The sequence below is a fragment of the Panulirus ornatus genome, chromosome 34, assembly GCF_036320965.1.
Source record: "Panulirus ornatus isolate Po-2019 chromosome 34, ASM3632096v1, whole genome shotgun sequence".
In the NCBI taxonomy this organism is placed as follows: domain Eukaryota; kingdom Metazoa; phylum Arthropoda; class Malacostraca; order Decapoda; family Palinuridae; genus Panulirus; species Panulirus ornatus.
In genome coordinates, this window is record NC_092257.1 from 12,112,948 (window position 1) to 12,131,651 (window position 18,704).

At 48.6% G+C, this 18,704-nt stretch overlaps 1 protein-coding gene across 1 annotated transcript in view; it reads left to right on the forward strand.

Annotated features, from left to right (window-relative positions):
- LOC139759850 (protein mothers against dpp-like) overlaps window positions 1-18,704 on the forward strand; it is an 88,227-nt gene that overhangs the window by 19,434 nt on the left and 50,089 nt on the right. Inside the window, 1 exon segment of the mRNA XM_071682354.1 lies at window positions 7,687-8,639. Coding sequence (XP_071538455.1) covers window positions 8,412-8,639 — 228 coding nt within the window. The 5' untranslated portion in view covers window positions 7,687-8,411.

Sequence of the window (18,704 nt, forward strand, 5' to 3'; positions counted from 1 at the left end):
ACGATAACTCGAGAATAACAATATGATACACTCTTCATAGTCACACCAAAGGTACCCCGTGTTGAAGGTGGCGAAGTGATTGAATTTTGGTGGAGGAAATTGTATAAATTTGCATATTTATGAGGCCAAACGAACTCATTTATAGAAGGCAAGTAACTTCTAGTTTGCTGACTAATAGGAAATCCAGTTTTGTATTATTCATATATTTGTTAAAGGCAGTATACATATATGAATAAACTGACAGGGAGAATAGTCAATTGCAGAACAGAAGAGATGAAAAGTGATGAGTTACAGTAGTAACAGGGGAAGGTACAAGACAGACGCTAATATTACAGTAGTAACAGGGGGAGATACAAGACAGGCAATGATATTACAGACATTACCCACGGGTCGTTTTTGTTAAAACTGTGTTTCTGATTCGTCTTGTCCGCGACGCAGGGAGCAGATCGAGTGTACCACACAATTGCCCCGTAACTCGACACCTGCGAGCCAAAATAGTTCCCTGGTGAGGTCATGTGTGCAGGAGGCCATGAGGGTTTGTTTTTCAAGTATAACAAAGCACCAGCAGGGGTTATGACTGATGCACTCATCACTTCCTGATTTATTTTGACGTTAATACTTGGACGGGGGAAAAGTCATAACCTAGGAGACGAACTGCCTGAAGCTGTGTGTGAGTCTGTCTGTTCGCTCTCAGACTCCACCGTTTACTTCGAGTGGTTCTGGTGTAATCTCGCACACCTCCAGTGTACTTGAAGGAGAATCGAAGACTCTACCATACTGCTTTACCCCGCTGATGATGTTCCATCACTACAAGGTAGCCTGGTCCAGCCCAGGCATCGTCTGTGTTGACATCAGCGTCACACACACACTGTTGGCCGCCAGTGCATCATGCTCCCGAGCCACACTCGCCTGAGGAAGTCCTGGGCTTCTTTTCCCTCTCTCGTGGTCTGCCATACGCCGTCGTCACAGCCGTGTCCTCGTCCATACCATCTTCATAGCCATAACTATTTTCAAAGTGCTGACATTGATACGTGAATAGTGGAGGCATGAGACAGTAACTCAGATGTGCAGTGGATTCCTGAGCAATGATAGTGTGGTGGTAATTGACAGAGGAATGATGATGTTAATTGGTGTACTGTAGAATGGTAGATGTATGATGCTGCTCGGTAATTAGGGCAAGTCCACTGTAGATACTTGTAGTCTGCAGCATTCATGTTGCTGTACAGGACAAATACAGTACAACAGCTGAAATATGATGTTCATAAGCATACGGGAGATGAGATGAAGATTTCAGGTAACACGATTGTTCGTGCGTTCGTAGGGGCCACACGCATGATGATATTTTATATTAACGAGAGATAGATATTGCCAGGAGTGTCATAAATTTGAAATGATGTGGATGCTTGAAACATGTCTTGCATATGGTACCAGAATTGATAACTAACACACGTTGATATGCGAAGATAAACATATCACTACAGCGATGCTATAGTGATTTATATCTGCACTATGATATTGTTAGTGTAGAGTAGGTGTCGAGGTTGTGCGATAGTAATTGATTTGGCGTTACTTAGTGGATGCGTGGGAAGTGAAGGTAACATGAAGAGGATTTTAAAAAGTCATTATTTAGTAGTTACGTTGATAAAGATTGGATACGCGAACGGCAACAGTTGTAGGTGTAAAGGATATATATATATATATATATATATATATATATATATATATATATATATATATATATATATATATATGGAAATGCAAAGAGGTGGCAGAAAGGTAATATTTCAGGCCTGGTGATGCGGGGTGGCTGCCTGAAGTTCGATAACCTCTCGTGACTTGCTTGATGCCGTATACTCCATAAGTGTTTAGGGTAGTCGTGGTTGTAGTCAGTTATGGCGAGAGGGAATGATTATTACAACCCCGGGTTATTATTGAGTGCACTGTATGGTTTAGGCGGGGGGGGGGGGGGGGGGTGGACAGTGCCAGGACTGAGAATTCGGACACAAGTAGCGGTAACGGGTGGGTGGGGGAGGGGGAGATGGAGGTCCGTGTGGCCTTCACACAGAGCGGGAGGACCTTGGGCCTAGCCTGGGATGCCAGCTGTTTCGTATGTTGTACGCACAAGCCTACCTATATACCCGCCTACCTCCCATGCCAGTCCTCTCCCGCCCCCTATAGCCAACTCCTCTTGGAAGGACGCTTCTTATCACCCTAGGAAAACTATGATAATTCAAATTTTACTTTTATATTGAATAACCCAAGTATCATAAAATCCAAATTGCACAAAAAAATTGTTGTAGTCCTCCTCAGAAGTAAGAAAATGGGAGCGAATCTTTTGTGTCGTATTAATTGTTTTTCTGTCCAAGTTTGTTGTTTGTGACTTTCGACGAAATAACTGCGACTGGTATATTTAAAGATGCCAGTCAGCTCTGAGCTGGTACTTTAAATCCCCATTATTTGTAGCATGTAAATTATGCCCCATTACATGAATCACTTCATATGTACAATTGTTTTATTGGTGAGACACTGTACAATAACTTAATTTAGGATAGTGTTAATGGCTGTATTTATAGATTTATCAAGCATTGTCCTTGCGTGGTATTTTTTGTTGTTGAGAGAACACAGTTTTGTAAGTTGAGATTTATCTCCCAGATGTTATTAAATCCTTAAAAAAAAAGATGGAGTTCTGCGTGAGTCATAAAACTCGCACATTATGTGCTTATGGTAGAAATGATACTGCTGTGTTCGTTGCTGAAGTCAATTGATGATGTAACCCACCCGGCCTTGCCTCATCTTGTCTCGCCTTGCCTCACCTCGCATGAGCCTCATCTTGCCACACCTCATCCAGCCTCTTCTCGCCTCTTGTAAGAAAAGTTCAGTTTGAATGCCAGAAGCACCTCCCCTGACAAAAGCTACACATGCCCCAGCACGCTGAATGAACGGTTTTGTGAAGTCATTGATCAATTTGAACTATTTTCGTTTTTGATTCTTAGTAAATGTGAACATAAGACGATTTTAATGTGTTGAATTTGAACGTTTGTCTTTCATCGTTGATAAGTTTGACATTATTTTTTTATAAACGGCGGTAGATTTTAACATTGTTCTTCAGTGGTTGATGATGAATTTGAACATTGGTCTTCTAAGGTTTTAAAATAGATTTGAACATATTTCTTTCATAGTCAGTGTTGAATTCGAACATTGTTCCTCCTCAGTGGATGATGAACTTTAATATTGCTGGTAACTTTGTCTTAAATCGAAACCACAGGGAACGTCAGGAGTCCTACGATGTTCACAAGAACACAGACGGGAAAGATTTGTTATAAATTGCATATGCAAATGCTTGGATGGCCTAGCTTATTAAGATGCACTTAAAGCAATTCCCTGTTAGCCAGACTGTTATGTAAGAACTCGTAAAAAAGAAAGAAAAAAAACTAATGTAAGTATGATAAGACAATTATATAAATACCCTGGGTCTGTAAGTGTTCTTGCGTGTAGTTACTGATATTTGGAACGTTGTGGAACAGTCAGCTTGAGTGAGCCAGCGCCAAGTGAGTGTATGTGGCTGCAATAAGTGTACGTATATGTAAAGGCGTGGGTCTTATATACAAGGTTAAGATACGAGGCACCACGAGCGTACAACTCTCTCCCAGCAATACACAAATAGTAATGATAAATAATAATCATTACGGTAGTATTGACTCCTTGGGTAGTGATCCTCGTGATTGCTGTCAGTTCTGGGAACTGAATACAGTAGTACGGCGGCACTGGCCCACAAGATGTCTCTAGACCGGGCAGTGGGGATACAGACTTGACCCCAAAAAACCTCCATAAGATATACACAAAGACTGGCAAGTGTTGCATTACTGGAGCATGCGTGTGTGTGTGTGTGTGTGTGTGTGTGTGTGTGTGTGTGTGTGTGTGTGTGTGTGTGTGGCCGTTGTCTCGGGTTAGGCTGGCTGGGCGTATTTTACGAGAAGGAGGTCCGTGTGATTTTAAAGGCTGATGGCAGGTCAATGAGAGTCGGTAGTGGATGGTGGTGGTGGTGGTGGTGGATCTCTGGCAGGTGGTGATGGTGGTGTTGGTGGTGGTGGATGCTCTGGCAGGTGGATGGTGGTGGTGTTGGTGGTGGGATGGGGGCGAGGGGGGAGGGGAGGCCATCGGCGGTAAGTGGGGGTGAGTCACATAACAAACCTGGGAGATGCAGGTGAGGCGGCAGGTTGCAACACACCTTCCCCTCTTTTATGGTGCTTCACACACACACACCCGTCCACAGTCCTCTCTCTCTCTCTCTCTCTCTCTCTCTCTCTCTCTCTCTCTCTCTCTCTCTCTCTCTCTCTCTCTCTCTCTCTCAGTGGATAGAAGGTAGCAGGCAACCACCGACCAGGGAGGCACTAACTACCCTCCCTTGGGAATCGTGAGGCTTTCGCGACGGCGGCGCAGTGTGCCAGTTACTACATCAGTGGCTGTCAAGTTTCCCTTCCCTAGCTCAAGATGCCGTCTCCTCCCTCAGCGTCACCCGACGTTTGGGCTGCTGCTGATATTCATTCCACAAGCATACAGTCCCTCCCCGTCGTACGCATAACAATCAACAACTGACTCACACACACGACTCGTTCTTCTTCATAGACTTTTCTGCGGTGAAGGCTACGCGCAAGCCCAAGGTTTTTGGGGAATAATCTCGCCATGTGAACTAAGCAGTCCTCTCTCTCTCTCTCTCTCTCTCTCTCTCTCTCTCTCTCTCTCTCTCTCTCTCTCTCTCTCTCTCTCTCTCTCTCGTCCTGTGAGTCCACTGGTTCGTGTGTGTGTGTGTGTGTGTGTGTGTGTGTGTTTGTGTGTTGTGGGCGTCGTACCCGAGCGTATCGACCCAGCTGTCCTGTTGAAGCTGTGTCGTCTCGGGTATCACCACGACCACCAGCGTACTTCCCGTCCACCACCGCCGGCACTACTGGGGGGGTCGGGTTAGCCCAGCCCGGCCCGGCCCTCCGTACTCTGCCCTCCCCGTAATCTGGGGGTCTCCCAGTGCCTCTTGCCACCCTCCCTCCCCCGCACCGCCTGGCATGGACCCTCCCAGCCTCAGTCTAGCGCTGACCAAGTCTTAGTAAGTTGTCCATTTTCTTTTCGCTCTTTTTATGTCCTTTTAGGGGATTATTATCAAGATGGAAGAGGGTTAGGATTTGCAAAAGCTCCTTGGAATATAATGTTCATTCACTTGACACGTGCCCTAGGTATTTCTGGTACTTGAAGGAAAAGACGGTTTGGGAGTTTGGAAAGGCACTTGGAGCCATAAGCTGTGTCTTGGACGTTGAGTCGCTAGAGAGAGCGGTCTCGGGGTCTGCGAAGTGTGGTCGACACGATGCATTGCTCTAAGGCTCACCTTGAAAGCGATGCGTCATTTTAATCTACTGAGTACGACTTTACGACCCTCGAGCACCCAGTACGACTTTGATAAAGCACGGCAACGGTATGACCCGTTGGATTTAACGGTCTGGCCCCTTGACCAGTAGCCCCTTAACGGTCATGTCAGTGGTCAGTTCATCACGCTCAGTGCTCCTTTCGTCTGTCATGGTCTAGGATAATGCCATTTTGTTTTGGGGTTGCACCGTCGCGTTCAAGGGTCACGCCGTCGTGCTCAGGGGTCGTGCCGTCGTGTTCAAGGGTCGCGCCGCCATGCACAAGAGGTCGTCCGTAAAAAGCTAAGGTGTTGTATTATATGTCGTGAACTGTTCTTGCTTTGTGAGAGTGTAATGAATTCCTGGTATAAACGTGAAGGAAATTACGTCAAGCACAGATTGCGTACCGACGGGAGATGTACGAAGCTGTGTGTGTGTTTGTGTGTGTGTGTGTAGGCGCGCGTTAAGACAGCGCGTCTGCTTCAAGTCCACGAACGTCGCGTCCGCACCTCGCCGACAGTTGCCGTTGTCGTTCAAATACCCAGACGGCCGATCGGATACGTGTCGTGCAGCTGAGCGTGTTACATAAACTGCCGTTATGAAAGCCCGTAAGACATATGAACGTAAATCTCGTATTTGTAATACTCGCAGATAGTGGTTGTAGCTGATCTTACCGTAAGAACGTTTGAGATGGTTTACGGAACCCGGTATGAAAACCCGGAGCAAGTGTACGGAGCAAGCCAAGAAGCCAACCCCCCCCCCCCCCACCAAGTGTAGAAAACGGATCTCCCCCCCATCCACCCCCCTGCCTACCTACCGTCTCCCGGTTACCTGGAGTCTTAGGAACAAAAAGAATTTAATGCGACTTAAAAGGTTAGATGCCCTAATACGATGGCTAGTTCAATGCCTCTCAACTCCGTACGGTCGTGTGAGCTTCAGGTTATTATGGGTTCCACTGACGTAGTGTTGTTAGGGAATGTACGTAAATGATTCATACTTTGGAGTTAACCAAGATATGAATGATTCTACGAAGGATTATATTAAGAGCAGTTGTTGGGTTATTTGTATTACGGGAGTGCACTAGACATAGGTATATATATTCACACTTTATGAGAGAACCATAGAACCGTTTCTCATGTGTTACCGTCAGGGGGAGACGATCATACAGGCTGTTGTTGTCTGTAACTCCCAAATGCTCCCGGGATTTGCTTGTGTCAGAGTACCATTTGGCATCACGTGATCAGGGAGTGACGGTAGGCATGTGTGTGTGTATACATATATAATTTTTTTTTCTTGTGAACGTTATCAGATTATGAGAAACGGCGGTAAGTGTGTTCTAATGTAGTTTCTGGTCTTCTCCTTGCAGATGACGAGAGATATACGTAGATAAGACAAGGCTTCCACCACCGCCCCTCCTCCTCCTCCTCCTCCTTCCTCCGAGAGTAACCCCGCTAAAGTGGACGTACGTTGGCAGGCCTCAGGCGTGGATGTGCCGGTGCAGGTGTGTGGGACGGTGCTGCTGCTGCTGCTGCTGGTGCAAGGGTGACCGCGCATCGCCCGCCGGAGGTGTCCAGGCTCGCAGGAAGTGGTCAGTTGGGTGTGGTAGCCAGCTACTGTAGGTGGCGGTGTGGTGGTGGTGGTGCCCGCCCGCCCGCGCCCCGCTACACCCCCCCTCCTCCCCCTCCACATCCCCCCAGCGGTAGTCTTTGCGGGGTGCCCGCCCGGGCCAGGTGTGTTCTCAAGGGGTGTCCAGCCCTCGCCACCCGCGCACTCACAAACTCCTGTCCGGTCCCACACGACACCCAGCACTCTGGCATCACCCCCGGCAAGGATCCGTGTGGTGTCGCCCTACCTGTGTGTACACAAGTAACCTTACGATTTGTGGTGGACGATTGAGGCGCTGGGAAGGGAAATTATGCCCGGGGTGCATTGTGTTGGCAACTGCACGGCGTTGACTTGGGGTCATTGTGTTTTGTGAAGTGGAGGCGAGATAGCGAGAGTGGTCGGTGGTGGTGGTGTGTGGTGGTGATGTGTGCACACCAACCCCAGATGGAGTAATGGACGCCAGAGGCCCTATTGGTTGCCCAAGGAACGACCCCAGCCACCTGCCTCACTAAGGAGCTGCCTTTGTAAAGTGCTTCCGAGAAGCGTCGCCTCTCTCGATTGGGAGAAAGGGAGAGAGAGAAAGAAAGAACTGGTTGTTCATCGTAATTTGTAGACTGTGTCTCATCAGAGAAAAAGTGTCTTTTCTGAGTAATTTAAGTCTTTCAGTGTCACTCCATTCCAAGTTTTGTAGTTTTCAGAAGTGCAGTGAACCAGTAAGTGGAACAGTTGAAGAGTTCCATGTGGTAGAGGTCTGTGTGAGGGAGAGGACCTGACTTGAGTTGATAAGGTGGGTAGATCACCTCTCCATGACTCGGACGCTCAAGTGTCGCCAGTAGAATAGCCGAAACCAAGTTTTGTAAGGTCGGACTTCGATCATTCAAAAAAAAAAAAAAAAAGAAAACACGTCCACAAGATCTGTGAAACTCAAAAGTGCAAAGTTGAAGTTAATCTGTAAATAAAGTTAGGATAAAAAAAAGAAGAATCCAACTTGACAACCCGTCCAGTGAAGTGCTGCACAGTTATACCCCACACACGGGTCACGACGCTTGGACCCCACCCCCCCTTCCCCCCCAAACTCTTCAAGGTAACTTCAAGGCTGAGACCATAGACGACGGACGACTCTTGTCCCTCTCGCATCACCTTCACCAACACACACACACACACGCGCGCGCGCACACACACACACACGTACACACGCTCCGCCGTCATCACAAACCTTCCAACCAAATATTTTCTTTTCCCCCATTTTTTTTCTAACCCCTCCAGTCGATTTGCTCATCCGTAGTAGCGCTCGTGTTTTTGTAGACCAGAACGATCGCTTCAGTGGTGGGAGCTGTATACCATATCTGTTGGCCTCGACGACACCACCAGAGACATCGTCCATAGCCGCGTCTGCTGCATCAACCCGCCGCCACCATGTCCCTCAACTCACTCTTCTCCTTCACGTCTCCGGCGGTCAAGAAGCTGCTGGGGTGGAAGCAGGGTGACGAAGAGGAGAAGTGGGCCGAGAAGGCCGTGGACTCGCTAGTGAAGAAGCTCAAGAAGAAGAAGGGCGCCATCGAGGAGCTAGAGCGGGCCCTCTCCTGCCCGGGCCAGCAGTCCAAGTGTGTGACGATCCCCAGGAGCTTGGACGGCCGCCTACAGGTACTGTGACCTCTTCCTGGGTTTTAGATTGTGTGGGAGGGAGGGAGGTAGAGGCAGCGTCATCGAGGTCAGCCATGGAGGAGGTAATGCGGGTTCATGAGCAAAGGGGTGAGTTATGGCTACCCTTACTGCAGGTGGTTCCTCTCATGATTCCAGACTGACTCATGGCTGCTGGACAGCGGTGGATCTCAAAGGTAAGTTTGATTTGCTGCTTTTACTTTGTAATTGACGTTCAAAGAGCGAAGCATAATGGATCATTAAAGACCATATTACCCTTCAGTTATGAAAGGCACGGAGACGTAAGTAGTGACCAGATTGCTCTTTGATAATGAAAAGGTTGAGACTTGAAGGTAATGCGAACCAAACTACCCCCATTTTCGGTTCTGAAAAGTATTCAGACTTAGGTAATTAGTGACTTTGAATTACCTCTAACCCATAAACAAGAGTAACACTTAAAGGTATTGCGATGCTGAGTGACTTTGGGTGACCTATGATGAGGTGAACAAGAATGAGTTCTGAAATTAATATCACAAAGACTACATCGTCTTGAAGGATGAGGGGTGCGGGTGGAAGGTAGGGGGACACTACATATTAAGGATTGGTTTACCTTGTGAGAGAGGAACTAGGGAAGCATTGTTGAATGTGACGACTCTTAGTAACCTGATGGATTGCCTTACGTGGGTAAACGCAATGTAATTTTCACTTGAGTTTTTCAGTGACCCTTTTTTTGTGTGTGGGTGAGGGAAGGGGGTGTTCACTCATGGTGCCCAAGATTTCAAAGGACTGATTGAAGAATTTATGAGTGTCCTTGAGCACGACTGGACGACCCTTGGTTATGATGACCTGGTCTTTGACCTGACTCTTTAAGGGTCAGGTCAAAGGGCAGACCACCACCTCGAGAAGTGGGCACACACGTACTAGGTGGCGTCAAGCTCTTCGTAAGGGAGAGAGAGAGAGAGAGAGAGAGAGAGAGAGAGAGAGAGAGAGAGAGAGAGAGAGAGTAGGCCAGCGGGGGATGTTTTACAACTGGTTGGGTTTGGGGAGGTCACCTTCCTGGTGCCCCTCTGTCTAGCGGATGTGAACACTCTTTTAAAGTCTTATGTTCTACGAATAACGTTATATTAGAATTTTATCCTCGAGGAGGACAACCAGACTAAGTGTTCCTTGTGTCGAAAACAAATGCTTAAGATGAGGATGGAAATGGGCGTTTGAGGAGTCTCGATGGGCACTGGAAAGGGGATTCGCCTCCTTGATTTTGGTTTTAGAATATTTATCCAGATACCCATGAACCCTCTTCCCTCCCCTCCCACCAAACATTGTGGTTGTGTGCTGAATTTCGCACGTATCTGTCTGTTATGGTCCCGCCGGGATCTCTCAATTTTTCTGTGTTCATTTCTCTTGCTGGACGATGGTGGTGGTGGTGATGGTGATGATGTCATGCCGGCTGATGGTGTAAGCTGTGGGAGCAGGTGTGGAGCAAGAATGGGAAGCATACCCACCGGAAAGGCAGGATTCTCTTGACATTTGAAAATGCCCGCCGTCGGTCCTCGCGACGGAATTGGAACCATGTTAGCCAGTGATGACCTGGCTTTTTGATTTTTGAACCGCCGGGGCGACAGTGTTCCACTTTATGGCCAAGTTGGGTGTGTGTGTGTGTGTGTGTGTGTTTGTGTGTGTGAGGTGAGGTAGTTAGCGTCACTTCATTGAAACCATTAATGATGCTGCTGAACACTGGTGAGTGGGTGTGGGGGGTGTGTCTGGTGGGGATGTATGGTGTTGATAGTCATGGTTGGGACGAGGCTGTTCTTGTACCTGTACTCACTAGTTGGCATAGGCAGTGGTGGAGCCGAACTGCAACCGAGGGACGAGGGATCGATCCGATGTAAGAGGTGGCGGTGGCGGGAACGGGTGCAGTAGCCTATGACGGATCACTCGGATGAGGTCTGGGTGATGGGTTAGTGTCGAGAGGGACCTCCTCGAGGATGATCCTGCGTGCTTTTTATGCACCTTTTCTAGTTGCTCTCGTCGCGTGATGGATGAGGATCATTGGTGAATTTGGGAAGGTTGGAAGTTGTGTGGATGTTCTTGAGTTCAGGCGGAGGGAGACCAGTTACCCATCGAGTCGACGTAGAGAATTTGTTTTAGTGTAATTCCCTATTTGTACAGTACGGTCAGGGAGTTGTACACTCGTGTAAACCCCCCCCCCCCACACACACACACACACACAAATGGACATTCTCTGCTGTCATATAACCTTTTAAACTTCTGTATGTATCGACCACCTTCTCTTTCAGTGTGTGTGTGTGTGTGTGTGTGTGTGTGTGTGCGTGTGTGTGTGTGTGTGTGTGTGTGTGTGTGTGTGTGTGTGTGTGTGTGTAGATACGGCGATGACGTACCCCAAGATAACCACCTGTGATTAAGTCTGGTTGGACACCCACCTGTCTGGTCCAGGTGTGCACCGTGCTTGGGGTACATCGGGGCACAGGGTGGAGGAGGGAGGGAGGGAGGGAGTGTTGGTGGAGGTGGAGGAGGAGGGTGTGAGTGTTGGTGGTGGCCTCAGGAGGAGAGGAGGTGCTGATGGATTGGCTGGTGGCGTGTCCTGGAACCAGGAAAAGAAAAAAGTTGGGGTAAGATTGGACGTGGCCAGGTGTTGTGTAGCCTTGGGCTGGTGGGAGTCTGGGTAAATCATTTCTCACGCCTCCGTTCATCACTGACACAGGACTCCCTTGATATTCCCCTCGAATATTGGCCGTATTGGCTGCTGCCATTGAGCTCTTTTGATAGGCTCATTATAACAGGGGATCACCCTTATTATTCGGGATATTCGCAGTACCCGAATATCCTTTGTACGTCGATATCGGGGCGTAGAAAGTATTCGGAACGTCTTCCCTGTTACTCTTATTAGTTTGGTTCTTAAGTTTACGCCTTTTTTCCAGCCATTTTTATGTTAATGTGAATGATGTTCATCATCAGTTTCTTGTGTACGGTGTTCGTTCATCCTACGAGAAGTTCAGTCCATGTTGAACATTGGTGTTCGTATTACAGTTAAGCTTTTCACCACGACGGTACGACCCTTGAACACGATGGTACAACCCTTGAGCACGACGATATAACCTTTAACACGACGGTACTACCCTTGAACACGACGGTACGACCCTTGAACACGACCGTACTACCCTAGAGTACGAAGGCGTGACCCTTGTGCTCAAGTTTCGTCGTACCGTCCCCGTCGTCGTGCTCAAGGGTCGTCGTACCGCCACCGTGGTTAAGTCTGTGCAGAGGTCGTCTGTAGGATCCAGTAAAAGAGAGGAGTGGTCGTCCATAGCCAGGTGTGCTGGTAGGAATGTTCGCTGATAACCCTCGTTCGCTCGTGGCGGGGTTGACTTGCACCTGCATTCTTTGGCACACTATAAATCTGGGTGGGGGTGGGGCAAGGTGTTATTTTGCCGTGTGTGTGTGTGTGTGTGTGTGTGTGTGTGTGTGTGTGTGTGTGTAGGATGGGTGGGGCGTCCGGTGGAGGTCATTTACCCTCGTCCAAGTGTCCTGCTACAAGTGTCGTGGACTCCTGGAGTTTGGAGTTTTCAGGACGTGAGAGTACAGGTGAGGAATCAATAGATACCCGAGGAGCAAATGGGATTGGCAGACGCCGTTGGCCGGAGGAGGGTCGAGTCCTCCTTAAAGAGGTCGGGAGGAGGGTTGGATCCTGTTTTAGGGGATCCCAGGTGGGCTGGTTGGGGCCGGCAGGCACCTGTTCCTGATCTTGTCCACGGCTGGGTACCCGGCCTTATATGTGTTTCCTTGTGACGTCACGTCTCTCTTCTAAAGGGCCAAGGTGGAGGACCACAAGGTTTATATATATATATATATATATATATATATATATATATATATATATATATATATATATATATATATATATATATATTTTCCTATGAGTCCACGAGGAAAATAGAACACAAGTTCCCAAATGCACTTTCGTGGAATAATCACATCATCAGGAGGGATACAAGAAATAAATAAATATATATATATATATATATATATATATATATATATATATATATATACTATTTTTTATAGTTTGTCTTGGCTTGGAGGGGGCGTCCTTCCCCCCTCCAGATGGTCTCAGGGACAGATGAACGAAGGGTTGGGTGTGGGTCATGATGTGCGTGGTGTTTGCACAGAGAAACAGTTTTTTTTTTTTAAACTCTCGAGCCATTTAAGGTAGACCGAGGGACAGACAGACAGACGCTTTAGGGTGTTGACTATTATTTTAAACGTGCATTTCAGTGTTGGTGGAGTGTGAGGCGCGACATTTTTGTGTCTGCCGAGAGCAAGGTGACCCGCGAGACGCGACTTTATGATGATCCTGCTCTCAGCGCTTCAGTATGTTTACGTTTCTCTCTCATCCACGTGTGTTGACAAGCTTAGATAGTTGAACGTTAAGCTTATCTAGATGAGAGGCCAGCTTGGTCGATGGGTTCAAAGCTTACTGTTCCCCTGTGTGACCTTGTAGAGAGGTAGGGGGGGGGGGGGGTTCCTGCGGCGGTTGACGGGGAAGACCAGGACAGCCTTGCTACCCCCCCCCCCCCTCCCTCCAGCAATAAGGAGTATCGTTCATTGATGTAGGGGAACACACACACACACACACGCACACACACACGCAGCTGATCAATATGCTGGGGTCCTCTTCCGCTTCCTTCCCCTCCTTTGATAGTGGTGTTGGTTATGGTAGTAGTGATGCTGGTGATAGTGGTGGTGATGGTGGTGGTGATGGTGATAGCGGTGGTGATGGTGTTAGTGTTGGTGGTACAGATTACAAGTGTGAGTCAGGCTGTCCCCTGGCGTGTTGATAACAGGCCACACAGCCTACCCTGACCACAGCCTGCCTCCTCCATACAGCTCTCACCGCTCCTTCTATCTAGCCGTTGCTGTTCGTTCTACCTCCTGCCTCCCTCCTTCTATCTAGTCGTTGCTGCTCCTTCTACCTGCCGCCTGCTGCCTCATTATACCCGTAGTGTGACGCTGGTCTAGTGCCTATCATTACACAGTGTGACGCGGGTATAGTGCCTCTCACTAGGTAGTGTGATGCGAGTTTAGTGTCTCTCTAGGCAGTGTGACGCAGGGTTATTGTCTCTCACTAGGCAGTGTGACGCGGGTATAGTGCCTCTCTCACACCCAGGTGCCGGTCGCTGCCAAGATTGGCATCGCTTCTCGACTGATTATGTTTTTTTCTGGCCCCCCTTGTCAGAGGTGGGGGAGAGGAGGTCTGCGCCCTGGCCTGCCGCATGAATCATTGGCCCAGCGATTTGGAGTTTCGTTACTGGTAAGGGGGACTGTAACGAGGTAGTTCATGGGGTCCGGGTGATTTAATCCATCGACCAAGACGGTACGAAACCTTGAGAACGATGTAGAGATGCACGACGCTACGATCGTTAAGCACGACGGTACGATCGTTAAGCACTACGCTACGATCTGTAAGTATGCTGGCCTGGCCTTTTCCCTGGCTCTTTCAAAGGCTAGGACGTCATACCCGAGGGTCGTGCTCGTCGCGCTCGAGGGCAGGTAGCATCAGGCAGGCAGAGATGGGAAGAGACTCCTCCTTCCATGAACTAAGACGCACGTTAGTCGAAGTTAATCCTCCTCGAAGTGGGTCGAGGTCTCCATCAGCGTGTCGCAGGGGTTAGGCTCCCTGGGGACCGTTGATCTTCTTGATCGGGACAGATTACCCGCCAGAGGGACTGGAATCGTACCTGTGTATGTGGGCGGATGATCCCAAGGTCACGAGGGAAGTGAGGGACGACGGGGATTGCATCGTCTTACAAAGGGACCCCGACAAGTTCCAGAGTGGGCCTGGCGGCTGACGGAAATTCAACCCAGGTGTGTGGAAGGTGGCCAGGATGGGACGCTGTGGGGAAAAGGCCCTCGGTATGAAGTAACAAGAAACATACTGCCGGAATGTCAGTGTGTGTGTGTGTGTGTGTGTGTGTGTGTGTGTGTGTGCGAGATGGGGACTTGGGAATCGAGACTGAATATATGTCCCCATGGCATCACGTTGTAAGGAATTGGCTACTGGTAGATATTGTCACTGATTTTTAAGTGCTTAGATAGGGTAGATCCCAACTGGGGTGTGCTCATCATGTTTGATCACTGTTCTTAAGTAAGTCAAAGAGAAGGTCCAGAGGAGAGAGACAACGATGATGCGTGAAATTTGAATTATGAGTGACAGTATGAAGGTTGAGGTCCTATATATTCCAGCCATGGAAGAGAGAAGAGTAAGGGGAGACTTAATCATAACTTTCTAGTTTTTCCAAACCAGTCTGATGTCGTCAGAAGTGAACAGTTCTTCCAGATCTGACTATGTAGAACACCCAAAGGTCACAACTAGAGATTAATCAATAATCATGTCTGAAAACGTCTGAGGAAGTGCTTTTGTCGTATGACAGATTTCAAGGCTTGAAGTTAACCCAGTGATGACGTTGTAAATATGGTCATCATTGAAGTTAGAAAATGTTGTGATGGTAGAGAAAGTTCATGAGGTAGAGCCCCACGAATGTAGGTAAACCTTACTGATTGAACAGGTCACAATGAACATACACACACGTAAAACAAATGCGAACAGTGAGCCTGCTAAGCATGTGTCGCATGATGTGGCAAGATGATGAAGTATTTGTGTATGGTCGGGGTAGACTTGGCCCCTCAACCTCAAGTTACAACCAGTCTGAGAACATCATCTTCACATATTCAGGATGGTTCTTAAAAGACCATACATGCTCACACTATACATGTACATGGCCCTTTGCCTTAGACCACCTCATAGCATGGTGCCGTCAGGGTACCACATAGCATGGTGCCCTGAGCTTACCACATACATCCCCATTTTACCTTTGAGTCTGCCTCATAACATTCAAAGAACAATTGAAGATTATTCTTTGTGTGTGCTAAGAGAACAGCTAAGATTTATTGTATATGATAAAGCTAAAAGAACAAGAGCTGAAGACTGTTTGGTTCCCCAGGGCATTAGAGAGAGAGAGAGAGAGAGAGAGAGAGAGAGAGAGAGAGAGAGAGAGAGAGAGAGAGAGAGAGAGAGAGAGAGAGAGAGTGGGGGGAAAGAGAGAGGCTTCACTCAGTGCTCCCACTGTGTTCCACATTGACAAATGACGAAACAAAACTGGTTTAAGACAGATGACGACACGGAACAGGTTGATGACAAACGAGACCAAACGGGTTTATTATACCTCAGTCTATCCAGGTCACACACAGAAAACGGCAGTGGCGTCAGGATGGTCCTCAGGGGGCACACACACACACACACACACACACACACACACACACACACACACACACACACACACAAACCTTTTTCTCTTACTGTTGATTTTTTTAATGTTATAATTATTGAAGTGTATGATAATTTTCTTAAGGTTTACATGTGTGTTGTCCTTCGTGTGAGTCTCAATTTTAATGATTATTTTGCTGATAATTTCTTTGGTTGTTGTTTATGTTTAACGGTCCCTTGCCAGATTACACCACCTCATATGATTCTTATCTCTGTTGGGGCCGTTAATGTCCGCCGTGTGTGTGTGTGTGTGTGTGTTTGTGTGTGTGTGTGTGTGTGTGTGTGTGGACGGGCCACAACACCACGAGCAACAGACATGGCCCGTGACGCCACTGTCACTCACTGCCAGACGCCATTCCCCCTCCCCCTCCCTCTTTCCTCCCTCCCTCTACCTGAGCCTCTCGTGGAGGTGAGGGAGGGGGAGGGAAGCGGGGGAAATGAGGCAATGGTAGGTTAATGGGGTAGGGGGGGAGGAGGAAAGGGGTGCTAACTTACACCACGACCATTTTAGAGAGAGAGAGAGAGAGAGAGAGAGAGAGAGAGAGAGAGAGAGAGAGAGAGAGGGGGGGGGGGAGACCGTCAGTGGCATGCTTGAGACGTGGAGACGGAGCCGTGGGTACTTGAGAGACGTGGTGGATGGGAGCGAGCTAACCGGGGATGGGTTAAGAGACAATTGAAGAGAGGGAGAGATTTAACAGGGGGGAGAGGTACACACACACACACACACACACACACACACACACACACACACACACAGCACCCATCATCCCCCCATCCCCTCTTCACCCTACTGGAGCCTGGCACCGCAGGACTACGTAGCAGTGCATTTCCTGGCTGTGTAATGTGGCACTGCAGCACCTGGCTGAGACATGGCACTGCGGACACTCACCTGCTGCTCTGCTGTTCCACTACGTGAAGGCACTGCTCAATGGCATTCTGGTTAATGACCTGTCGTGCTGTAGGCCCTTATTGGCACTGCTGAGGGTCCTCTCCTGCACTACCGTCGTCGATCTGGCCTTACCCTTGGCACTGCATTTTCCCAACAGCTCATTATCCTGTTAGTTCATAGCAGTATATCTGTCCCTGCAGATACTTTATCCCTTTACAGATATTCTGATGTTCACTGATGCCTTAACTTGTTTTTAACAGCTCCTTGCATGGCAGTGTAATCCTTTGACGTTAAGACGGATCAGGTCCTCTGGTATCTTGGAGCAGCGTTTACCATGGGGGCAGGAGGGAGTAGTGTGTGGCAGGTTCTTCTAGTGTTTGTGTGTTGTAGTCTTGGCCTTGTAATGTTGGGGAGGGAGGGAGGTGTGTGTGTGTGTGTGTGTGTGTGTGTGTGTGTGTGTGTGTGTGTGTGGTAGTGTTGGCATTGTGGTGTTGGGGAGGGAGGGAGGGAGAGAGGTGTGTTGTGGTGGTGTGTTGGCAGTATGATGTTGGGGAGTGAGTGAGGGAGGGAGGGAGGTATCTCTAGGCTGGATGGTCTGACAGCCTTGGCAGGGTGGGTCTGTAATCCGGTGTGGCTGGCTGGCTGGTGGACTGGTTGCTGTTAGCTACTAGGCAGGTACAGGTAGGTAGGGAGGTAGGCCGAATGAAGGACGGCGGTGGATGTTGGGTTGCTGGTCCGCTGGGGTAGTGGCCCGGGGTAGGTGGATGGTGTGGCCAGTGGTGTGGGGCGGTTGGAAGACTTGCTAAATCTCCAGGCCATCTTCAGGTGACAGGGGCGTCTGGTCGTCCCCAAGTACCCAGCACTCCACCACCCAATGTCAGGTCGACCCGCCACAGCACTGACACAGACAGTCATCAACTGTTGAACTGGTCGACTGCCGCAGCGGCCAGTTCTCTTGACCACAGCGATGATGATACTCGTAAAAAGGAGAAGAAAGAAACAAATATTGGACATTCCATGGCTCGATATTGAGAGCCGTTGTTGATGTGGTAATGTCAACTTTGTTGGAATGATATCCCCCCGGGATGATGCCCCTGGGATTGGCGTCTTGCGTGCCCCACGACTTTCTTAATCCTCCCCTCCCTCTCGTGTTCTGAATGACTGCAGATCGCTCCACTCATCCCCAGAGACGACGTGAAGTTCACATCTCGACACTGTGTTGAGACGGTGAGGAGAATGGGTTGGTAGGGTTGTTGACCATGAATTAACCCCTCTTAACCCCGTGCCCTCCCCAAGGAGAGGAGGAAGGCGAAGAAATTTAAAAGTGCTTCAGCACTAACGAACATGATAAAGATAAGGGGAGAGATTAGACAACTGTAAGGATAAAGTTTGGAAAGAAAATAAGAAATGTCTAGACAAAAAATGTGAAGCATAGCAACAGACACAGTGTATTCTGTGTGACACAGCATTGCTATGTGAAGCATAACAGGAACGGTGTACACTGTGTGACACAGTGTTGCATGTGAAGCATAGCCAGTGTTATAGTGTCTGCTGTATCACACGGGGTTGGAGGGGGGTTGCTTTTATTTACACACACACACACACACACACACACACACACACACACACACACACACACCGGCTCGCGTCCCCACATTATGTTCTGCGTTTCAGCTTTTACTAGTGTGTGGTGATGAAGGTGTCGCGTTATGGGGTCCGGAGCTCAGCTTTTAGCTGAGACTTGAGCTCACGACGGTACAACCTTTGAGGCACGACGGTACGACCCTTGGATAAGATGACCTGACCACCCAAAGGTAACCCTCATGGGACAGGTCAA